Below are 27141 nucleotides of genomic sequence, written 5' to 3'. Positions count from 1 at the left end.
TTATTTTACTGAAAATTATTACTAAGTTCTGAAAAATATTTCTGTAAGAACAACTCAGAAAAGCGTGAAATTTCTAACTTCAAAATTGAATCAATTCAATTTTGTGAATCTTATTCTCTAAAATGTAACCGAAGAGTGTTAGGATTCAAATAAAATTATTGTTAGTTTAATATAAACGATGAATTTAGCGCGAATCGGAGTACACACTGTTTAGATCTTTGCAGCAAACTGTACGCCAAGCAGACAGTATTGATCACACACGTTGGTAGCAACGGTGAACTTTAAAGAGGTTATTTCACAGATTTCATATGAAAATTAAATTTTCTTTCGATTTTTATTCATTTTCTGCATACATTTATATGCTATACTGGTACTTGTATCACGTTACATTCTATACTTATATTAGGAGTACCGAAAAGTATTCAAAATTTCTTCGATGACTTCAAAGTTTTTCTATGAAAAATCGAAGGATCTTTTTTAAGAAGGGAATCGAACAATTGCCTTTACGCTGACAAAAAACGTTAGAAAATGATGGAAATTATTTTGTTAATTAACATTTAAGATTTCTTTGATAAATAAATGGTTTTCGCCAGCAAACAAAATTTTTATTACTTTTCGGTCTCCGTAATATTCGTCTTCTGTACTTGTATTTGTCGCAAGGAAATGATGAAATTAGAGATGTGATCAAATTCGTAATTACTCTTCTATCCTTTCGCGAGTTCAGAAAGGTTTTTCTTTTTCATACTGCTTGTTCAAAAACATTTGATAGTTTCATCAAACAGTTCTTCAAATATATTAGGTCGGGGAATAAGTTCGTAGCGTTTTGACATTTTCTTTTTTTTACAGCGACATTTTGCAATTTTCAAGGGGTTATAATATTCATTCGATAAAGCTCTTTCTGCTCTACAAAACTGTCTTAATCGTTTTTTTCAGTAGTTTCATTCGTTATTACTATTGAGGCTCAGAAATGGAATATCAAGAAGGTAAAAAGCAGCATTTTCGACACCTGCTCTTCTTCGCTTTCCATCGCGGCCAAAAAGCTGCTGAAGCAGCTCGGGATATTTGCAATGTATACAGAGAAGGTGTCATAGGTGAGTCGATAGCACGGAAATGGTTTGCAAAATTCAAAAATGGCGATTTTAACGGCGAAAAACCGCCCCGCAGCGGAAGTTCAGCGCTCTTCTGAGTTCGACGAAGAGCGTCTTCGAGCACTTGTGAAGCAGGATGGCCCTCAAACTAGTCGTGAATTGGTCGAAAACATGAACTGCGACCACAAAACTATTCTCAATCATCTCCATTCAATGGGATTTGTCGAAAAGTTGGGAGCCTGGGTGCCTCACGAAGTGAACGCTACGAACTTATTGCCCAACCTTAGATTGAATTTTGCAAACCATTTCCGTGCTGTCGACTTACCTATGACACCTTCTTCGTATACATTGCAAATATCCCGGCCTGTTTCAGCAACTTTTCACAACTTTTCACAACTTTTTGGCCGCGATGAAAAGCGAAGAAGAGCAGGTGTCGAAAATGCTGCTTTTACCTTCTTGATATTCCATTTCTGAGCCTCAATAGTAATGACGAATGAATCTACTGAAAAAAACGATTAACACAGTTTTGTAGAGCAGAAAAAGCTCTATCAAATGAATATTATAACCTCTTGCAAATTGCAAAATGTCGCTGTAAAAAAAAGAAAATATCAAAACGCTACGAACTTATTCCCCAACCTAATAAATTCGGTCAGAGTTTTCTTTTTATATCTGAATGAGTTCAGATATGGAATGATCATCCCACAGAGTTGTTATTTTAACATCTTCCGTAGATTGATCATATATCTTTGGGATTTGGACAAATCCCTATTTTCATCATTTCGCTGCGACGTATACATTCTGTACTACGTATTAAATTACTCATTACTCTATTATATCCACACTCCGACCATTAGTCAGCTTTTGACACTTTTGACAATTCTTCTAGGGGTTTTGATCCAATTTAAAAAAGTTTGATTTTGCAACAAAAAAAGTATATCTGACACACTATGTCCTGTACATTTGTATACGTGAGTGTGTTATCGGAATGACGTTTTATAGTGGTTTGATTTTATAGTATTTTATAGTTCACAGTGTTTTAAACCATTATATAGTATTTTATAGTAATTTATAGTGTTTTATAGTATTTTATAGTATTTTATAGTTTTTTATAGTATTTCATAGTATGTTATAGTATTTTATAGTATTTCCTTATAATTTAATATCAGCAAACGTAATCTAACACAATACACAGTATAACAGGAGTAATTCACCTAATTTCAGATTTTAATAATTCCACAAGTTAATAAATCTATAAGTCAAGTATACTCCGGCATGTAAAATGAGTACTATTACTGTTCAGTTATGTATCATGAATTGAGTGTGTCTTGTACTACCTCGCTACGAGCGATAACAGCGTTCCAACTGGAGAAAATTATTAGCCAACATTGATATAAATCAAACGTAATCCCATAAGAGAATAACATCGACACCAGGAATTGCAGGGTTAAAGATTGATCATCGACATTTCCTATTCTGTGATCTAATTTATTCTGCTGGAATTAAATTTTGATGGAGATCCTAGAAATACTTATGAAAACGATGGAAACGTTGTTAATCGATAAAGTTGATTATAAATTTATACTTTCGTTCACTTTAACAAGTATTTATTTTTTTTATTTCTCCGTTATTTTATTATTAAATATTTCAGAGGAAATAGTGAAATTTTATGCAAAAATTCTAATTAATAATGTGAACAAAGTATAAAATTTTAAAGAATAATATAAACGAAAATTATAAACAACGTACGCAATGAAATGAATATTTTGTTTATGATAATCACTATAATTTAAAGAAAGTTTAAAATTGTAATTTAAACGAAGTTTAAATTAATTGTAATTCATGTAACTCTAGTGTAATTTATTTTATTTCGTTGCATCTTATACATGTTTAGAAGGTAAAAATATTTGATATTATCTTTGACAATTATTAGAATCAAGGCTGCATCTAGTACGTTTATTAAAATTTAATTGGTATAATTATCCTGTTCAACGATTATGAGAATTAAAATGATCGTCATTTCTTTTTAATGTACAAGTAATATAAAAGGGTTTTTCAAAATAAATATTATCCTTGAAAAGATTAATTATTCTAAGATTAATTATTTTGGCAACGTAAAAGGCTTCTTCAAAATAAATATTACCTTAAAAAATTTGTAATGTTCAATAAACTACCATGAACCTTAATTTTTAAAATCAATTTCTTAATATTCAATTTATAAAATAGTAATATAATTCAATATGTAAAATAGTAACATTTACTATTTATCAAATAGAAATATTTGCATTAGAACACATATTAAAATGGTGATGCTAATATTATCTTATATAGATAAAAATAATATTCAAATCATGTGATATTACTTGTAATAAATACCAATCTTCCAACAGGTTTGTATCCTTCAATAACGTATGTCAATATCAATTCCATCGACTAATAATATCATTTCCTGTTTATCCCACTCGTCTTTATTCACTTCACTGAGACGACGTATCTGCCAAAGGAAATTCAGTCGGGGTTTACTGAGATCAAGTAGCAGAACTCGTGTTTCTATTGATCCTTGTAGCTTTACGCTTTCTTGAATTACATTTCGCTCATAATAACAGTATAGTAAGATAAATGTTATAGTGCTCAAACGACATGGTAAATTACAATTGAGAGAATTTTATTAAAAACATGTCTTACTTGTTTTGAACGTTTACACTAAAATTTAGTAGCAAAATGTTTTACGTAGATATAATTATGAGTTTTTATAATTTAACATTTAAAGCATTAGTTATTGTACACTTAATTATTATTATTATTATTGTTATTATTATTATTATTATTATTATTATACATATATAAGTATACAGTTATTATAAGTTACAGTTATTAATTAAAAAAATACAGCAAGGTGAAGTCAGGGACCTCAAACAAGGCAGGGACTACTTTTGTCAAAGTTATTTTTAATTAATTTTATATGATTTCTTTAAATAATAAAATTCTTCTAACTTCTAAGCCTTATTTATTTCTACTCTTTGAAAATATGAGCTGTTTATTTTGAAAGTGACTTAAGTTTATTGTCAGTTAGAAGACACATATTATTCACTTAATAATTGCTACTATTTTTATAAGAATTATAAATTCATACATGAAATTTAATAAATCCTATATTTTTAATTTCACTGAAACGTACTCTCAAATATCTCAATTCAAATGGCTTAAGCTACTTTCAAACTAAGCAGCTCACATGATATTAAATCACATAATGATATTGAAGCAGTAGAAATTATTGTACGTGAAATGACAAATGAGAACATGAATGATTAAAGATACAACAAAAATTAATTTTTCAATTTAACAATTTAATCGTCTTTTTCAAATAATTTATATATTCTTAGATGTTTTTAAAAGTGTCCTGTTCTATAAATATATGACGTAATTTCTACCTTTTCTTGCCAACTTACCCTACAGAAACTAGTACGAAAAACTTGGAAAAGGATTTCACTAAACGCGCAACTTTAACACGAAACGGATATAACCGCCCGTGAACACACTTAGCTTCGTTGTGTTAGCTTAGAAAATCATATTTGGCGACGTACATATTTGCGCAGATACACGAAAGCGTTTGAATAACAGTACGTTCACGGCTAAAGTAAATGTATGTATTGCATAGCATAGTATACGTATGTACACATCTTAGAAAGCTGCATATCTCTTATAAAATATTCATTCAAAAATAAATTACAAATTAAATAAAAATGTAACTGCACATATTTCGGTCACATTTTAAATCGCAGAAATATTTGATCTTCATTTAATGTTGAAAGAATTAAGGACATGGATATTTAGTCTTGAAGCACCACTTTTCAGGACACTTTTTGCAAGATCTGATAGTATTTAATAAATACAGATCGAGTACAATAATTTTGCATGTCGAAACTCATTGGTTCAAAAGTTATACGTAAAATTAAGAATAAAATGAAGTTTGATAGTTTTTGAGTATTGTATAGCTTACTTTAATGTGGTAATTGGGTCCATTTCATTAGTAAAACAGAAATTGTGCTCCGATCGCACAATCAATCTAAACTGAATGTAATCACAGTCAATCTAAATATCCCATTAGGTCAATGTTATTTCGGCAACACAATTCTCTAAAAATATTCGCATAGTCGAAGTTCAAATTCATTGTCATGTTCTGTTCCTATCATCCTATCATTTTTATCATCTTTTGCAGGACGTCAGTATGAGTCCATTTTTTGAGTATGCGTCATTAGCTAATATTCATTATATCTCTCATAGTTCACGGTGTAGAGTCGTACTTGTTTGCTTGCAGCCATCTTGTTTGTTTAGCACCTGTATCAAATTTGCACCTTCCAAACTTCAATTTTATTAAACATGCGGTATTTATTGCTGTTCAAGGGTATCTTAATGTGGTGAGGTCTATTGGTGTGTGCTGTACTCGTAAAAACTTCACTTTAGCAATCATCAAGATAATTTTGCTTAAAACGTTCTGCTTGTACAGCAATTTCATGTGAGTACTATGTATTGCGTTCTCGGCTACTCCTGCAGTGTCCACCTTTAACCACTTTCAATTATATAAATTGAAAGTAAATCTCTTCGGAAACAACGCGGTTGGACATTATTCAACGTCGACCCTTGTCCCACAAAAAGTTTCAACTTTGTTTCTTTTTATAAAACATCCTTCTTTTAGTGCGGAAATAAATACAGAAATAGAAAAGAACGATGGAGCTTGCAATTATTTGAGAAACAGTTGCAATTAATCAATAAATTAGATCAATTAATTTTGACATATGAAACTTTTCGTTGGTAACTTGAAAGTATAAGTAACTTAAGTAGAAATGTAGAACTGGAAATCATGAAAATTTATTCCGAAAAATTTGACGTCACTTAAATTTATCAATTTTAAATTATTTGTTAATTCTTTAACTGCCATGTCACTCATGGATGATACATAAACCATATCAATTCATTGCCTATATTATTCAAGAGTACTTGTATCAACTACTTCAAACTACGAATAATAAATATAGTAAATATTGTGAAACTATTTGGTAATATTTGTTAAAAGTAAAAATATTTAACACAATTTCCAGCTGCTTAATATGACAGTTAATAGAACACCGTGTAACAGTATTAGGTTAATTCAACAGATTATTTTTCTCATCTCTCAAAAAGTTATTATTAACATTTCATTTTAGACTATTGACACATTTTAGACTTTTAATACTGTAATGTACAAAATTATGTAGATATGAATATTGATAGGTTTATGATAGAATCTTGATATAAACCTACATTAACACGGAATGTATATTAAAAACTGCGTGCAATTAAATAATAGGTTAATTTATTCAGTGTATAAGATACAACTTAAATTTGAAAAAAGAATATTTTCTTTATAACTATTTAAAAAAAAATCATTTATAATAGCTAATACCATCAAGATTTTTAGAAAATTTATCAACTGTTGAACAAATTGTATACAGCTCCCAGTTGCCCAGCAGTCACATTATCCGGTGGGTCGAATGCTACGTTACACATCAAGTTTAACGCTAAAATTTAATAATTTTATATATATTGTTGAAAGCCAACTGCAAATGCAAGTATTACACGTGTAAGGAATTATATTTTCATTACAAAATATTCACTGATACTTTCAAAATATAAGGCAGGAAACGTATCGAACGCTAATCTGAAATCGTGCAAATTTGAAAACTTCAACTTAATTGCAGCACGGGTTTCCGTTATCTAACCATGCTGAATCTTTGCAATTATCATTTTTTCACCAGGTGTCAAAATTTTAGAGGGTGCGACTAAGAAAAATTGGTAGTCGAAAAATAAGGGCCAACTACTGTACACACATCTTTTGTTGTGTAACCTTTTTTTCCTTTGTCGTTATGACCAATTTATGTAACTTATAATGCAAGAAAAATAATAAAGAATATACTATAAAATTCTAGGTTATGTTTGTATTACGATCAGTTAATGAGTAAGCAGTATTATATTTTTGTATAGTTATTATTAATGCGAATTTATAGAATACAAGACATACTTTAATGCAATAAATATTAACAGTGTAATACATTCAATAAGAGTTGTATCGACGGCATTTAATGATTGGTCTGTGACATATTTTCACAGACTAGTTAACACACAATAGTTAATTTCAGTATTTAAGCAAAATTAATAAAAAACAAGATTAAGTTGAATTTTCCATTATTTCATGAGTGCATAGCAACTTTACTATTTAGAAAATGATCTAAAATTAATTAATTATAACTTTAACAAAAGTACCTCCCTTGCTTGAATCATCATGAAACAAATTTAAAAATGTTAAATCCTTTATCGTAATAACATTTTTGAGTGACAAATATTGAACTATAGAAACTTATATACCCATACGAAACTAATAAATTTTTGTATTAAATTTCGATTTTTATAAACGTTCAAAATATGTAGAAATATTCTTATCAATTCCCACTCGATTACAAAGACTCGTACACCACTAGGACATAAACTAGTTCCTTTATTTATGATTTCGTATATTACTCTCTTCATAACACATTTATATGAATATTTAATCCGTATTGCTATGATATTGCATGTTTTGATGACATAACCATTCATTTATTTACACAGTCAATGTGTATATCACAGCTATTTTAAACGACGTAATAGGCACGTGATTAAACTTCAGTCACAATAGTAATGCAATTAGGGATTCATTCATGAGTTCAGACAACGTTCGTCTTGTAATTCCAGCTCTTTAACCTTACAGGTTGATGACCAATTCCGCAGTGAGCAGCGCGTCTTATTAACCTTGCAGTTAACGAGAATGGAAAGTCACGCGATGTATCAATGCTATTACATGCAGAGTATTAGCTTCTGAAGTGGTAATGTTATTGATCTGTCATTATCGTTAACTCTCACTTTCGTAGAGAAGACAGGCTAGTGTCTGTACTTTCATCGGTGATTTGCATGTACAGTCAAGAACAAATCGCGCTTTCCTTGGGAAAATGTTGTAACGTAGGAAGAATAGCTCTTCTACTTTATTGAATTTGTAAGGATTTCAAGGCCTTGGACAATTTCGGGATGGGTTAAGAATTTGGGGACGCAGAAGTGCAGAGTAGAGGTTTGGAACTTCGGGATTTGGGGATTTAGGGACTTGAGGAAAGTGGGATTTGAGGATTTCAGAATTAGGAGATCTAAGAATTAGGGAATCTAGGGATTTAGAGATCTAGGTATTTGGCGATTTAAGAAATATGAGCGTGTACGAATTCAGTACCTAAAAATTTCAGGATTTAGGAATTCGGAGATCTAGGAATGTCGGTATTTAGGAATTCGAGGGTTCTAGAGATTAGAAGATCTAGAAAATTTGAAATCTGCAGATTTGGTATCCAAGAATTCTTGGATTTATAATTTCGAGGATCTGAAAATTCGATGATTTAGTGATTTAGGAATCTCTTGAATTCAAAGATCCAGAAATTCAGTTATTTTGTGATTTGGAAATCTTTGAATTCAACAATCTAAGGATTCGACGATCTTGGTATTGGGAGAATTAGAAAATTCATGGTTTACGAATTTGGTATCCAAGAATTTGAAAATCTAGGAATTCTAAGATGTAAGAATTTGAAGATCTTGGAATTTGGGAATCTCTATATTTTATGTCTTCAAATTTAGGAGTGTTACAATCTAGAAAGGTGAGGTTAAGAAAATTGTATTATTTAGAAATCTAGAAACCTGATGATTTCGTAAATTTGTTAATCTCAAAATTTGAAAGCTTAGAAATTTAAAAATGCGATAATATGAACATTCGATTTGAGAATTTAAAAAAATTGCCGATTTAACGCATGTATCTTTGTACAAAGAAAAACTACATTGCACTTGAGTGTACACATCACATGTGCCATGTGAAAGCATTTGGACATTAGTATGCTTATGGTTAAAACAAATACTTTCACTTCGAATAATGTAAAATTCTTGTAGTACAAACTTCAAATATACTTAAGGCAAGTAGAACATATAACATTTTACATTCTTCATATGATAATTATTGCAGTGTAAATGTGAGACATAATGTAATTCTAGCTAGTAACAGTGCAAATAATTACTTCTCAAATTTAAGTTTTAATTTGCTATTTTATTACACTACACATCTTGCAAGTGACAAATACATTTATCTCGGTTATATTCACAATTAAAAATCATTCTGAGCCACATTTTTTTAAATAAAATAAACTATAGTTTGTAATTAATTTTCAAAGCACAGTGAAATTGTTGACTGGTTTTGTGCACCAATAATAAAAAAGAACTGTATCGGCTTTGTCGAATATTTGTTAGTAAGTGAACTAGAACATGTCAGCTAAAGAAACAATGATACCTGGACAAAACTACAAATCTTTGCTCATATGGAGGTTATGCTACCAATATACAATTTATTCAATTTGTAATTTTAATTTTGACTGTATCATTAGTATTACTTAAACTCACCGGAGCTGTACTGTATATATCTTGAAAATAATTTCAACCTAATGCGGACTTGCATAACTTCCAAAATATCTTTCCAATACTGTTAACCAGCCAAACTTCCATCGTCCAAATATTAGGAAATTTGAATTATTTTCACTATATAATGTTTGCGGATAAAAATATCATAGTAAGTTTTACCTATCATTACTTTTAAAAAGAAACAACTGCATGTCTCCATTCGATAATAATTTACGGTGCGCGAACTAGTTGTTCCGCGACAGTTGGCATGTGGCGATTTTACAGTGGTCATCGACTTAGGACCACTATAAATTTTCAATATTGTTCACGTTTTCCGTAAAATTAAAAAGCCTGTTCAACTTGTAATTATATAATTTATTAGCTACTAACATGATACACTACTACTGTACATAACATTATTAACACATGTTAATATCCTGTATTTCTACCCTTTGCTTTGGTCACAGCTTGTATCCGGCATGCTCCGTATACATTGATCATATGCTTTATATCTTCATTATTTTCCCAAATATCTGTAGTTCTTTTCAACTCAGATAATGTGGTTCAGAGTTGTAAACTAGTCTTTTAAGTAGGCAGACATTTTCTGTGGTATTCAAATTTCACCTGACGCGCTATCGATACTCGAGCCTAACGTATACGCTTGCACGTCCTTTAATCGCTCATCACGCACACAATTTATTATAACGACAGTAAAAAATTCCTATGTATATGTTAGCGTCAACGTATTTTGGAGGGTCGTTGAGGGCAATTAGCCTGTGCTATTTTGCCTTTGAACAATTTATGATAGAGATAGACTGCGTGAGGTCTAAGCGAAAGATTGTTTATGAGAGTCCAAGTGAGGCGACAGACGATGGCTATTGATTTGGAGTCGCGTGATCATCAGATGTCGCAGGACTGTGTGTTTTGTCAGTTTGTGAGATTATAGAAAAGGGCAGGCAGTTTGTTATTGCATTGCTTAGTCGAATAGGGACGTTGTTCCTTGAGGATCTAGCCACGGAGTGGGGAGGCAAGGATGCCTTTGGAAAGAGGACTGAGTTTAACCTCTCGGCACTTACCCCAGCACCTTAATTAGGAACGGTTCTCTTTTCGAAAATATCTGACATATATATCCTTGTCAACGTATTTAGTAATAATTTTGCATGACCTAAGACAGTTTTCCATATGGGACATAATGTTTGAATCATAAAAATGAAATTTTCGTACGCGGTCCTAATTCGATAACCAAAGACTGTAATAAATAATTACGGCAAATTATAAATGCGTGTATCGTAAATAGCTAAAATTGTTAATTGTTAATTGTTAAAATTGTTAAATTAAAGAAAAGAATCGTGGAACTCACTTAGAAATCTTAAGTTATCAAGATCTTCAATTTTTTCAGAAATGCACTTGTCTCGCTTTCAAAATAAACGACTCACAATCAGTCACTTAACTGAGATAAAAGATCACATAATCTTTTGACAAGTTAAAGAAGTAGTAACGCATGCATTAGTAATACGTTATTCGTCAGAATTGTAAGTTCACTTCATTTTTAACTAACTTACGGCTATGAATAATACTGTTATTTTTTTCTTCTATAATAGAAATGTACGAATGCAGGAAGAACAATGCAACGAAAAGAAATATTGCGGGTTTTATACGCTCAATGAATTATTGCACTTTTCATGAATAATGCTATTTGTATGTTGAACAAAAATACATATGTATAAATTCATTTATAAAACGCATTTGTCTCGCGAATGATTCCAACAGAAATTGATTTGAACGATTAACTGTTACTCTATTACGATTGAATAACTGAAACACTCAGAATATAATGCTCTTAACAAGGTTTTCAATTAAATTTTCATTAATTTCTTTTCGGATTCTACAGTGAGTTGGAAAATTAGATTTTTTAGGCAAAATGAAATAAAATCAATTTACAAACTAACAAATTTGTAAATTGGCAAGTTTAAAAATTTACAGATTGACAGATTTAAAAACTTACTAATTTAAAAATTTACAAATTGACAGATTTACAAATTTACAAGTTTAAAAATTAAGAAATTGAAAAATTCAGAAATTCAGAAATTCAGAAATTCAGAAATTCAGAAATTCGGAAATTCAGAAATTCAGAAATTCAGAAATTCAGAAATTCAGAAATTCAGAAATTCAGAAATTCAGAAATTCAGAAATTCAGAAGTTCAGAAGTTCAGAAGTTCAGAAGTTCAGAAATTCAGAAATTCAGAAATTCAGAAATTCAGAAATTCAGAAATTGAAAAATTCAGAAATTCAGAAATTTAAAAACTGACAAATTTACAAATTTATAAAATTTAAATATCAATCGTTCTTCTTACAGGTAGTATAAGTTAAATTTTATAAAAAAATGAGTTAACGATAGTTTTAAAATTATACATATCAAAGTGTTCAAAACAATCCTTTAACAAGTTTCTTACTTTATACTTCAAAACTTGTAGCTTTCTTGATACCCGAGATGATGTTTATCAATATAAAATTAATTTGTACTATGTTTATGCTTTAACGTCTATCGATATATTTATCTACTTCACTAAATTGAAACTTTGAATGCATTATACTCCAGTAGATTTCATGTTAAATAAGAATATTATATAGTGTAGATATATAACAATATTCGCAATAACTATATTAAATAACAATATTCATCCGTAAATATTCATACAAACACAACTAACTGTGGTAAAAAAAAATTAGATTAAAACTCTCATGTATTTTTATCTCTATCGTAACTACCATTTTCAATATTGAACTCTAACATAAAATTAGACTTCAATTTAAACTTCGATATAAAATCAATTTCTGATACTCCAAAGTAATCTTGACGGAAAATATATCGATATATTATATTTGACTTATGCCCACGGTTATGAAAAGATTCGCCAGCATGATGCGAGCCATTCGCAATCGAATTGATAGAAGAAAATAACCGTGAATTTCCATAGAATACGATTGGTGAACAAATCGACAGGTCAGTAGTCTCGTATAATTCGCATTATTCCGCTGTCCAATCAACTTGATGGATCGATTTGTTCGTAGCTGCAGCACTGTGCAGACCCTGCTGAATGACCTTTAATCCATTACATCGACCCTGTTCACCTGGGAGATGTATCTAAACGTCATTTAGGAATGCTCCGATCTCTCTTTCTATGTCGATGAAGCTTTTAAAGACGGAAACTCGGTTAATTATGAACTGGCGCGTGGATTTATTAAGCGACGTACATCAAATAATTTAGGGTTAGGCGCAAACCTCGCGGGAAAAAAAATTTTAATGTGAGTTTATACAGGGTGTTTCTGAAATAATGATACAACTTAACAGAGGGTGAACCTAGAAGGAAAAATAAGTCAAAAATGTAGGGTGATTCTAAGGTCTAGCACAAGATATTATTCCTTGCCATCAGGATCTTCCTTGCCATAATAAATTTTCCTACAAATGTTTTGATAAACATTTGAATTCAACTGTCTCGAAAACTAAGATTTATGTGAACAAATTTTATTCCCCATTTTCAACTTATTTTTTCAAGGTTTCACCAGCTGTTACTGGCGATCCTGTACATCATAGGATGTTCAAAACCAATCGTTCGATATCTCCTTTCTTTTAACTGACTATTCATTATTGCAAATTGATCGTGTTCGAATTTGTTTGATGTTCTACCACTAACAATTTACATCCACTGTGGTTTGGAAACATATGTAAAACACTCGATCATCTTGTAACGGCGCACACTATGAGTAGATACATCAAAGAGCTTAGCAATACACATGAGAATACCATCAGACGTACAATATATTTCTATCATATACAGGGTGATTCTGGAAACTGAGACAGGTTACTGCTCTTTTTTAAGTAAAAATAGAAAAGAATGATAAAAGAAAAAATCAAATGTTAATGTACGTTCTAATTTTCTATGACCTTATTTTTTATATGGGTGCACCGCTGCACCCTCTAAATGCAATTGCACTTTATTTTTTAATACAACCAAATTTTTTTGTCAAACTAATCGATTTGTTTTATTATTCTCTGTATAAAAGTACCACCCAAGGTCATCGAGATGTCAATACTTCACGAGATATTTGACATTTTATGTCGGAAACGTACTTTATTACAACGTGTGTTCGAATGATTCATCATTGCACTCTAAACATTTTCTAATGCATTTTTTACATTTATTACATGTTTTAGTTGATTTGCGTTAAACAAGTTACTTTATTTTTTAAATAACCACAAAAGAAGAAATGCAACATAAATCGACTGAACCTTGATTTTGAATATTTTTCAAGTATTTATAAAAAAGATTGTTTACGATGCCAAAAGTGATAAATTCACTAAACTATTGGTTAATTCTACAGGCAACAAATATGATAAATTACTAAATTATTAATATCGCTAAAATATGTGATCATTTACCTAATTATTAAGTACATTAACTACACTTATTTTTGTTGTATCACAGTTTGTTTTAACTACATTCTATTCATCCAAATTAATATTCATTATCAGTTTGAAATATACGAATTCATAACTGAAATTTTATTATGGAAACTATGAACCAACGACGAATCTAGTTATATTTTTTTCTGTCTGAACTATAATTAGCTTAGGTTAACCTATTATAAATACATGAGAAATACCTTTCAGAGGAAGTTACTTATAATTCAGATTATAATAAATTTTAACGGTTAAGACCGTTTCAGTCTACGCAGCTGTTCTGTGCTGTTTAGAACTTGATTGATTAGGGAATTCTTATATTATTTGGCAATACGTAAGCAACAATGGTTACTAAATTCTCAAATATCTTCTTTTGCCGCAATTTTATCTCTAAATTATAATTACATGATTGATCACATACAAAATATTATACATATTTATCTCTAATATTTTTATTAATTAATAAATAATTAATTATTAGTAAAAATGAAATAAATAAAGTTTTTATTAACTGTTATTTACTAATTATTTTATTAATTAATAATTAATTAATTATCTATAAAAATATAATAAATAAATTTTTTATTAACTGTTATTTATTAATTATTTTATTAATTAATAATTACTCTTAACGTTTTAGACAAAAAATTCAATTTTGAAAGTAAAATATCATATATCTATGTAAATTTTAAAACGACTTTCTATAGAATGAATGTACTTTCAAAGATACAGTTCGAACAATTAAAAAAGAATGGGGCGAAATAGATATGCAGGACGAAACGAGTCTTGTTTATTTCGTATTGTTACACTTCCATGGTACTGAAAATGGACAGAAAAGAGAAGAATAGAATTCTCGGTATATCACATACATCGTTATATTCAATTTGTAGTGTCTTTGTTCGGACACTATGTTATGTTATTTGTAACGCGGTGTCAAATTGAGACATTTTGGAGTTTAAACATTACAAATATTTTGGAATTCATTTATAGAAATATGAAATTTTGAGATTTGCAAATTTGGAAATTTAGGGACTACAGTTTTCGGAAATTTGGCAATTTGGTGATTGAGGATTTAGATATTGGGGAATTTAGGTATTTAAAACTCAGAAAATTTAGGAAATTTGAAATTTTTAGAATGGAGAAAGTAGTTTGACAATTTCGGAATTTAAGAATGGAGATACTAGAAAATTTGGGAATTTACGAATTTAAAGATTTGAGACTTTAGACGTGGGAAAATTAGAAATTTGGAAATTTAGAAATTTGAGAATTCAAAAATTTAAAAATTTGGGAATGTAAAAAATTAAAAATTAAATATTTTGAAAATTCAAAACTTCAAAAATTTGGAAGTGTAAGAAATTAAAAATTAAGAAATTTGAGAATTTCCAAATTAAAGGAAAAATTTAATGAATTTCAAAATTGAAGTCCATGTAAATGACGAATTCGAATAAATATCTTATCTTACTCTGTGTAACAAATCACAGGAACTATATGTAAAACTTAAATCTTTTATCTCTCATGTAACGATTTGCAAGAATATATTAGTATATTGAACAAATTTTAACACTGTATGTAGCATTTCTTACGAACACACCATTAATAAATACAGTAAACTATTTTATGCTAGAATATTTTTTCTTAGCGTTCACATTTTTTCTATTACGAACAGGTCAATACAGCTTTTCTCTTCTCCTCATTTAGATGTATCTAATGTATTGTTTCCATGTTCACTTATTGTCTAACACCACATCTAGACATTTCATTGTATCCTAGGATGAGATTTCGGGACAGTCCACAGTCAATGAACGATGTATATGTTTGCGTAAAGTGAAAGTAACATGGGAAAATTTACTTTTATCCTACATGAATACGCCGTTTGTGGAATCATTCTTCGACGCCGAGTTGTTATGAAGAATCGTGGGAGTTCTTCGTGAACCTTCATGAGACAATGGCGGATGTACTATCCGCAACTGTAGCTGTAATTTTATTAGTTGTAAGTAAATCAACCGTTAGGTGAAGTACAAGAATGATCCAAGGACAGTGTGGCACATCAGGTTTAGTAAGGAAACTTACGGCTGTTTTGTTGCAGATGTAGATCGTGAGTTGTGTATGTATTTGTTAATTATGAAAATTTAATAGAAAAATAACAAGAGATAAAGTGGTTTTGAGTTTGTAAAGTAAATTATATTATTTTCCTTGATATCTTGGATAAGCTTGCGCTAAATATCCTATGAAACTTTTCTCTTTTCCATGTCTTGATTACTGTTACCTTAATATACATGCTATGTGTACAATAGGATGACGACATGTGTACCATTTATATTAAGGTGAAGTAGGGTAAGTGCAGACTGGTTTTTGTAAAGTTGCTATTTAAACGTAAGTATTTTCAGTCTGCTATGTAAATACTTAAAGCTGCCTTTAAGCCTTCAAAGTTTGCAATTTTTGCCCATTTTGGCGAAAATAGGGTTCACTTAGGAATTTTTTTCTCAGAAACTACTTAACCGATTTAGCTAAATTTTTTTTTGTTTTATTCATGAAGAATTGGGCTATTTTAAGATATTTTTTTTAACTTTGTCAATTTGTTATAAAATGTTGGGAAAGTTAAACAAATTCTTCTTTTGCGTTTTTCTCAATAAGGGGCGTAAAGAGTTAAAATTTTTAAAAAGTATCGTCATATCCTTTGAAGCTTCCCCTTTAAAATGAGCCCTTCAGAACGATGGAGCCTCGAAAATTGACGTCTCTACAAGCTGGAAAAAAAATTTAGCTAAATCGGTTAAGTAGTTTCTGAGAAAAAAATTCCTAAGTAAACTCTATTTTCGCTAAAATGGGCAAAAATTGCAAACTTTGAAGGCTTGTCATTCCTTAACAAATTCGAAATGGCAAAATGATGACTTAAACCCCCCTTAGTTTCACGTGGACTACAACATATTTCGATTAGAGCAAAATCGGACAAAAATGGTGACTTCCAAAAGTGATCGATTTGGCGTTGAATGAGCCTTATGTACTATATTCATTATATCATATCGTTAATTTAAATCTGCAGAAATGAATAGGTAGTAAATAATACAAATAATACAAAATTTGTAGTAAATAATACAAATAAAACTCTCGCGGAGCTGGTGCACCCAACTTCGATCGTATCGAAAATATAAATACAGAAATCACCAGACTAAATTATAACCAGCAGATCGATGCAAGTATAAATTAATAGAGCAAGATGATCGCGACAGGTAGCATTTGATGTCAGAATATTAAATTGAACAGCTAAAATCGGATTAGAGTATCCGCTTTTATCAGCCAATATTAATCAGCTCTTATTTATAACATTACACATTAGAAAATCAATATTCACATAAGATCTCGACATACAATCGCAGAAGTTCTACAATCTAATCTTAATCGCCATGCAAATACAGTAATAATTTTATATGAGTAAAAATGTTTTTTACGATATAAGCAGAAATGTTATCCCCGCTACCAGCGGGGGAAAAGGGGAGGGGGGGACGGCCGAAGTTTATTTGGCGAGGAATGTCACGTGACCTGGATTCGGGTATATCCGTAAGACAATACCAATGCAAACTTCTTTATTTTTTATTTTTTCGTTATCAAACTTTTACCAATAAATTTTTCATATTTTTCCGATTAAAATGAGACCAAATACGATATAATTCGAAAGATATTTACTTGAAATAACTTATTAGTGTAAAGTCTCGATATAAGATCTACGCTGAAAATTACAAATAAATATATATAACAAAATACGTCATGTTTGGTCTCTTTTTAATCAGGAAACTGTCAAATGTCACAAATGTCAAATGTCACAAATGTCAAATGTCACAAATGTCAAATGTCACAAATGTCAAATGTCACAAATGTCAAATGTCACAAATGTCAAATGTCACAAATGTCAAATGTCACAAATGTCAAATGTCACAAATGTCAAATGTCACAAATGTCAAATGTCACAAATGTCAAATGTCACAAATGTCAAATGTCACAAATGTCAAATGTCACAAATGTCAAATGTCACAAATGTCAAATGTCACAAATGTCAAATGTCACAAATGTCAAATGTCACAAATGTCACAAATGTCACAAATGTTACAAATGTCACAAATGTTACAAATGTCACAAATGTCACAAATGTCACAAATGTTACAAATGTCACAAATGTTACAAATGTCACAAATGTCACAAATGTCACAAACATCACAAATGTCAAATGTCACAATGTTGGTAAAAGTTTCATAAAACAGAAACAAAAATAAAAAAGTTTCATTCTTGCATTAGAATTGTCCCACTGATATATTACTGTGCGTAGGACATTTACTGTATACGCGAAATATGACCGTATTATTTTTCTGTCCATCCTTTTCTACGTTCGATAGAACATCAATCAATATGCCTGTACGATACACGCAAAACTTCAGACTAGATTTGTTTATACAGAATGATTACTGTAATAATCAATGTCAACTTTCTTCAATACCTCGACTGTGCCTCTTTCCCGTCAATCTGTGCATCTCCCAGCAACATAGTTCCCGATAGAAGATTAATTTAAGCTGTTAATAACTCACAGACTGCCGCAGAAGAAAGCTGCTCTTAGTCAATAAATTTACCGTGTTCAAACTCACGAACGGCAAAGGAGACACTTATCTATTAGCAAGAAGACACGTTCGTTTGCTGAACCCGTCGGTATTCCGGGGTTAAGCATTTTAACGCGTCGTACGCTTATACATATAAATCAATATGAGACAGGAGATTTAAGTTCTCACGCTTTGTACTCGATCTAACGTTTTATTAGAATTAACTGACATAATTAATAATTCCTGAAGTCGATAACAATATTTCGTAGACACAATGTTTTATTTGAAATTTCTGAACTGAGACAGTGTTGGGTCATCTATTTTGATAACAGTTTTTTATGAAACTGGAGCAAAAGTAAATTCACACATATAGTGACACAATTTCTGGTAATACTTTAGAAGGATATTTAATATCTAATGTTTTGATTTCTGTAATAATTACTTAACTGCTTATTCTACAATATTGTGGCATAATTAGAATTATATCGAATTATACCGTATTTGATCCAAACACGGCGTATTTTGTAATATATTTATTTGTAATTTCCAGCGTACAGCTTATATCAGGACTTTACACTAATAAGTTGTTACAAGTAAATATCTTTCGAATCATATCGTATTTGATCTCATTTTAATCGGAAAAATGTGACAAATTTCGTGGTAAAAGTTTGATAACGAAAAAATAAAAAATGAAAAAGTTTGTATTGGTCTCACGGATATACCCGAACCCAGATCACGTGACGCACGCTACAGTTCATATATGCTGAACCAAACTCGTATTTTTGATCTCCAATTGAATTTTCGATTCAAGTTTAACTATAATTTTCATAATTGAGGATCGTTGAATACAGAACGTGTCTAGCTTTTCAATTTTCCTCGTTTGTGTTCAAATTGTAGGAATAATTATTTAGCTATGAATGACGCTACTGCCCAGAAAATTGTAGGTTATGTAGTTCATGTCATAGTTGTGACAATAGGTTTCTGAATTACTTTATTGTGAGTTCAAATCTCTTATAATCAACAGATCCTTTTTTCTGAACACATTTGTATATTTTTGCTTTTCGTTTTTTCAAAACTGTCATTTTATAATATTACCAATTATCATAATACCATCGACATCGATCTTGAAGGACGATAAAGCAGTTTTCGATAAATTACGAAATTACCATTCGACAAATTCTCTCGTTTAATATTAATCAAGAATATTTCCCAGATTACCGATCTTTAAAGTGTTAACAGTAATTAGTTAACGATCTAGTGTTAACAATAACGCGTTCGAATTCAATGTGATTATAACTGCATTCAATATGTATCTAACTTATCTCTCAATTTAGCTAATATTGTTAGATTCAGTCATAGAAGTAATAAAATTATTTATAATTACACAAATGATTAACCACTGTCTACAATCGTCTACAATCTTCTTCAATTTATGTTTCACGACACGTTACAAAGATATTCCTCATAGTAGCTGGGTCACACAGCTTTTAAGAACACTAACACTTTCAGAACACTATACTGTCGGCTAATTAGACCTATTTTAATATACGGAAGTATGATCTGATCTCTGTACTCTCACATTAATAACATTGAATACGTCCAGCAGAAATTTTGAAGGCTTGCTACCACACATGGTGGTTGTCCTATGCTAACTCTCACAATTATGATTTAATTTTTAATAATCTAAATCTCCAAACGCTACACAATAGAAAAAAATGATTGACGTTATATTGTTTTGTGAAATAATGAAAGGTGTGATAGCTTCTCGATGATAATCTAGTTTTTCTTTTCGAATATACTGTATACTTGTCTAAGAGGGTGCATTATAATACACGCTGAACAATATTGTACTAATTACGGGTATTTCAGTTGCATAAATCGAATCGGGAATTATGTAAATTCAGTTCATGATAATATTCAGATATGTTCAAAAACATAACGTCTTTAAAACATTCATTAATGAACCTTTTTTGATTTTGTGTTACATTATATTTTCGTGGTGATATGCTACATATTTAATAATAAATATTGATCAAGTAATTTCAAAATCTGTCTCTTTACTACAAAATATAATTAAGCAATTTAGTAATTTCAAGAATTTAAAAAATTAAATGTTAGTGTCCAAAATAATGTGTTGACAAAAACGGTCTAATATAAGACAGCTTAGTTTAGCTTCAGATTCATGGGAGAAGGTTTTATCGGAAGCAATGACCCAACGGCTGTTATATCTCCTCGTAGTTTCAGAGCAAGTTGCGTCCAATTGAATAGTAATTGTTGTGTCGTAATCTCACAACCCTAACACGATCACCCTAAATTATTACTCTGACCTACACCGACCGTAACGGTACCAGGTAAATGAACCCAAAGTGGAAACCTTCTGAACAAAATACTCCCATCATTAACCAATGCATCTAATCGATGGTCGATCGCTAAGACCATTTAACACGTTAACTGCCACACTAAAGCAGTTGGAAATTTTGTTAAGATAATGGCACCAGTAGTTTACCAATTAAGAGAAATCTTCAACAATGATAACCGCTTGTTGTGTCATTAAAAAGCGAGAGTAGATGCCGGACGACATTCTTTAAGCCTTCTAGATTATATAACAGAACCACTTTTAAGAAAAAGTTGAGTCATATGAATTTGAAGAGTATGTTTAAAAATTCGGTAAATGCTTCAAGACAAGCCTTAAATATTAAAAAAATAGTAATTGACATTCTGTTCGTTAGCGACTGGCCACTTGTACTAGAAGAGATATTTCATTCGCGAAATGTTCACAATGGATGAATTTTTTACCTGAAGCGTAAGGCTATTCTTAACAAAAGCGATATGGAAAAATAAAAGTATAACGGCATATTACATTAATGAATTTAGATGATCGTTATTAGTAAGCATACTTCACTTTACTTGTATGTAATTGTTTTAATAATACGTTTTATTCTCTTGTGATTTTATTTTATATATAGATGCAGCCTATTCTTAATCTCAACTATTCTCAGCTTATTCTCAATCTCATAGGCACGACGCGTCACTATAATCGCTTTCGTGGTTACCATCTCTCTGTACAGTGGCTTTCGCGAATGTCATAGATTACATAGTGCCACTATAGTGGCTCACTCTACTGACTCGCCCACCGTTTCAATCGAATGATCGTTTTCATATGTTTCGATTCGCACTTTTTTGCCCTTACCACGTTTTATAAGAGTATTAACAAATCCCACAAAAGTACATTACATGTAAATAAAAGGTAACGCCAAGTTTAGGCACCATGGGAGCACCTCTTTGCACTAATACGCGATATTGGAAACATTTGAAAATTACATATTTTGTGAATTTTCAAAAAAGTAAATTATCAAAGTTAAAGTATATGTATCATATCTTTGGGAAAAATTATAATTTAATCATCAAAAACTTGATTCCAATGTACTCGCGTAGAGAACAGCATTGTCACACATTGTAGTGCTGTTTACGCGTAATTTGCATCGAACTCTGCCGTACAGAGAAGTAACGTCATATGAAGTTCTGCTGTGCCTAAGAGGTTAATGTAACCCAATTTTTTTATTAAAGCAATCGATTCTTTTTATTTTTATGCTATAAATGTACTAACCCAATGTCGTTGAAATACTTCATGAGATACTTGATATTTTTAGAAAATCATCGGAATGCATTGCAGAAACATACTTTATTACAATAAGTGTCTCAATGTTCCACTATTGCACTCTAATTATTATCTCAGGCGATTTTTTACATTTTTCATTATAACCATGAACGATTTACGATTGAATTATAGTTCATTTTCGTTGAACGTCTTTGTTGGGAGTTTTAAAGACAAGTGACTACTAACTCGTATGATTAATTCAAAATCTGATTTCCCTGGGGAAATTGTGATAATTAGGATAGAAGTCCCTTTTGCCGACTTTTAGTTGGTGGATTACAAAATTTAGAGGTTTAGAAATTACGAGATGCAAAGATTTTGAAATTTACCAACTTGTGGAGTTTGATATTGGAAAATTGAGAATTTGAGACGTGACAATCTGATCTAAAAATATGGGAATTTTGAAATAATGAATTTGGAAATTTAGAAATTTAGAAAATTGAATATTGAGAAATATAGAATTTTATTAAACTAGAAATTTAGAAACTAGGAAATTTGAAAATACAGAAATTTAGAAACTTGAAAAATTAGAAACATAAAAATGTAGAAATATAGAAATATAAAAATATAAAAATATGAAAAAATATGGAAAATAAAAATTTTGGAAATATAAAACTTTTAAAACTTGAAATCTTTGTAACACAGAAATTTAGTAATCTAGAAATCTATCGTTCTGAAAATATAGAAATATTAAAATTTACAAAAAGGTAGAATTTTGAAATTTGATCATTTAGAAATTCAAAGGTTTGACCATTTAACAATTTATCAATTTCAAAATGTGAAAATTAAGGGAATTTTAAGACTCTGTAAATGTTATAATTTAAAATTGGAAGTTTGAAAATTTTGAACCAAGAAATTTGAACATCTAAAAAATAAATATAGAAGTTTAAACATTTAAAAGTTGGAAAATTTACGAAACGTACGATTCAGAATTCTGAGAACTAAATAAATGTCAAATGTACATATTTATTGTTCTCCACGTATTCAAATGTACAAGACTAATAATGTGTCATGTTAAATGCTATTAATATCGAATACAAACATAAAAAATCGTAGTATACAACCGATTCGTCAATAATCTCACTTAACTCGTGACAGAGTTGAATTGAAAAGTATACGATTGTACAAGGACGTCGACAGTATGAATATTCAACGAGTTGTTACATTATCTATTAAAGATCTGTCGTAACCAAGATTCATTATCTGCTCATATTATTAAGTTCTATTGTTTTGATTATCAAGAAGAGAAAATATGTGTTAATTTGCAATAAGTCAATGTTCCAATGTACACAAGTTTTGTTGAATACACAGCTAAAATTGGAAAATTGGAAAATTGGGAAATTGAGAAATTGGGAAATTGAGCAATTAGAAAATCGGGAAATTGGGAAATTGGTAATTTAGCTAAAATCCAAACAAGTTTATTTCATAATTTCAAAAAAAAAAAAATGAAAATACTTAAAGACATTCGCACTTGCGAACTGCTTCGACTTACAAATTGTGTTAATCTTTTCGTTACACTAATATTCAGGTTTCGTGAAAAAAATGCTGACGTAACGACACGTGTATATTGGTAATAAAATTCCTACGATATATCATGTAGAATTATGTATTTCATCGTGTTATCATTTCTATTTTGTTCATTTTATGTTTATTTCATACAATTTAATTTATTACATTTTATTTCTTGCTGATAATTGAATATTTATTTTATTTTGATAATTGAATATTGGGATATTTTAATATATTGTTAATATTAATACAATGTATATTTCGTATATATGTGTATTGCTTAATATACATTACAAAAAAATTGTATACATGAAAATATAAATTTAATCAAATTTTCAAATGAAAAACTTTTCGTGTGCAGCTTCATTTTTTAAAACTGAATTAATAAAATATACATTGCATTAATATTAACACAATATACAAATTACAGAATTAATGCAATACACATTGTATTAATATTGATAATATAATATATATGGAAATGAAAAAATTATATATGCAAAAAATATTAATTATTTTAATAAAATTTTGTAATAAAGAATAAAAATTTTTATGTGTAGTTATTCATTTTTTACAGTTGAATTTGAATATTTTTCAGAGAATTTGTAGGAAAATCTGTTTATTATACAAAATGTAACAGTTTCAATAATTCTTTAGTTAACACAATAATTAATAGCTAAAAGTATATTATTATTTAGCGATCTTTATGCTATTACTATAATATCGTTATTAACTCATATTTTATATATGTTTTCAATTTACATAACAAATTCTTATGCTTTCAATTTAACTCTCTGAGACACATGGTTTTGAAGAAAATAAAAATCGAAATTACAAAGAATTTATTTTTTAATATAAACAAATGGAAAGGACGTTAATTTTCCACTAACTTTTCATCAACTTTTTGAGGTGATTAAAATACATCCCATCATGCATCAAAAGCTTAACGAAAGATACAACAGTTTTTAACCCACCTAACCTCAAATAGTTAATTACCTCATATCATTAATCTATCATTGGCATTTTTATTTATTAATAGTTACGAGAACTCGAGCGTAATTTAAATGTTAATAAATAACTGCTCTCAATACGAACAAACATCAAATATTCCACGAATCACTTTAATCGAATAGCACGATACAATGCACCGAGGAATTAATTGGTTCGAAACTTCCGAACAGTACTGCAGAATGTTACAACAACGTTTCCAAATGTTAGCCACATGAATAGCTTATATCCTGTTAACTCGTTTCGACAAACTTTTAACCAGCAGTTCATAATGATACAGCCGTATTTGAAAATGTTTGCCACTAGAATATATTGCATCCCGTTAATTCGTTCCAACAAACTTTTTAATAGTAACTTATGATGCCACAATTGTACTTCAAAATATTACCCACTTGAACTATTTATCTCTGTCTATAATACGTAATTGCAGATGCAATATAAACTATTTTTATAATTAAAACTTATTGTATTAACGGAGTTATTATTTCAGAAATCCATAGTTTTTTCTTTGTATGATTTTTAAATTGGCAAAATCTAAAATTTCTAAAATTTTTAAAATTTTTTAAATTTCTAAATTCCTAAACACAGAAATTTCCAAACTTCAAAAATCCGTAAATCCTTCGACTTTCAAGTTGACAAAACTCCAATTTCTAAAATTTCCAGATTCCTCTAACTTTCGAATTCCCAAACTTATCCTCGCATCTCCAAATTCCCATATTCTCAATTTCAAAAGTCCCTCAAACTTCCAAACATTTCCAAGAATTTTTCTTTCGACAAATTTCCGAATCCTATAAATACAAATTTACTTCAGCAAAATTATAACACTTTAACATTCTTCATTTGCTTCAACCCCATAACATCGAGTCAGACTCCTAACGCGCGTTACAGTTCAAACGTGACAAACCTAAATTTTATTTGTATAAACCTCGTAACACAATTTTAATTTGTATAATTGAAGATCGTTAAATTCAAAACATACTTAACATTTCAACCTTCTTTATCTTAACAGTAATACTGCTTTATCTTGCAGTAATGATTAGCCTCGCTGTAAAAACACTTGTAGGTTAAGGGGTAAATATCACAGCAATCCTGACAAGAGTTTAAGGAACTACAAAACCCGTTAAAAATACTAGTGCAAAGAAACTCACCTCTTGGGGACAGGCACACGCCTGTGCTTCCACACGTTGTCGTTCAACATCCTACCGCAGTTTTGTTTCCTTCGAAGATCTATCAAGGAACAATGTGCGCTGTTCCTCGACGTCGATCGGATCCTTAGATCCGAGACGGTCGAACACGACTCATCAAGCAGGAATAGCCACCGATTGAGAGCATGTACGTTCTTTCTTTCGACCAGTTAGCCGGATCCTCGCCGAGTTATCGTTCCAATCGATCACTGAAACTCTCAACGCCACACTCTGAACCGTCTCTAATTCGATCGATCGTTCACTCGCGCGTTACCAAGACGAACGGTTCGTTCATGGATCAACCTGCTGCTTAACTTTCAGAAACGATCGCTCGTCGAGATATCGATGGAACGTAGTCTCGATCGGGGTGGTTGGCAGGAATTTTAGCAAGGTTTTTCTGTCATCAATTGCCGAGCTAAGTGTCGGACAGCTGATCAGCACGGGTCGTGGAGGACAATACGTACGCACAGTCGGCTGGTCAGCACGCGACTGACGAGCACCAGGAATATTCTGTGCGGGCACTCCGCTCGTCGACGAAGAGACGACACGCGATACGCTCTGCTCCGCGCCCGCTCCGTTACTCAGCTCGCTCGTAATGCGATTCTACTCCACATTCGCCGCGCCGATTCTCCCCACCGACCTCTTTCGCCGCGAGAAAGGCGCCACTTTCTTGAAAGATTGCGGGTACAAAAAGGTACTCGACCCCGAACTTGCCGTACTCGCGGAGATACCGTGTACCCGAACGTTTACTCTTTCGAACACGATAGTTTTTTCGTGCAAGGTTAATGTCCCTGTTTCTAATCGTGGCCCAATTTCTAATCAATACGAGTATGTATGACGCCGCGGATGTTCCGAATAATCAGTGCTGAAATTTTGTTTGTGTACAATTGTTCATGAGCATCCGATCAAAATCAATGGTTATGGTTCCCGAAATATTCACATTTGAAGTTCATTGCAATATTGACACGTTGAGAGCTTTTTATCCTCTCTTTCTTTCTTTTAAAATCCAGTTCGAAAGATATATAAGAGGGTGGAACAAAGTCCTCTGTTTATTCTTCCCATCCCAAATATCACGCTCGCCAACAAGTATTCGCTCGCTGTCGACCAAGTGGAGGGCATAGCAAAATCGGCGTCGTGCTCAGCGTGTTAATGGCGTTAGATT

General features: G+C 30.7%; 1 protein-coding gene across 1 annotated transcript in view; it reads right to left on the bottom strand.

The window, feature by feature from the left end:
• pip (heparan sulfate 2-O-sulfotransferase pipe) overlaps positions 1-26574 on the bottom strand; it is a 145393-nt gene extending 118819 nt beyond the window's left edge. The window contains exon 1 of the mRNA XM_012290947.2: positions 25944-26574. Coding sequence (XP_012146337.1) covers positions 25944-25993 — 50 coding nt within the window. The 5' untranslated portion in view covers positions 25994-26574. The remainder of the gene's footprint in view (positions 1-25943) is intronic.
• Positions 26575-27141: the final 567 nt, after the last annotated feature.

This window comes from Megachile rotundata, chromosome 3 (assembly GCF_050947335.1).
Source record: "Megachile rotundata isolate GNS110a chromosome 3, iyMegRotu1, whole genome shotgun sequence".
Classification (NCBI taxonomy): domain Eukaryota; kingdom Metazoa; phylum Arthropoda; class Insecta; order Hymenoptera; family Megachilidae; genus Megachile; species Megachile rotundata.
This window is presented reverse-complemented; position numbering and strand designations above follow the sequence as displayed.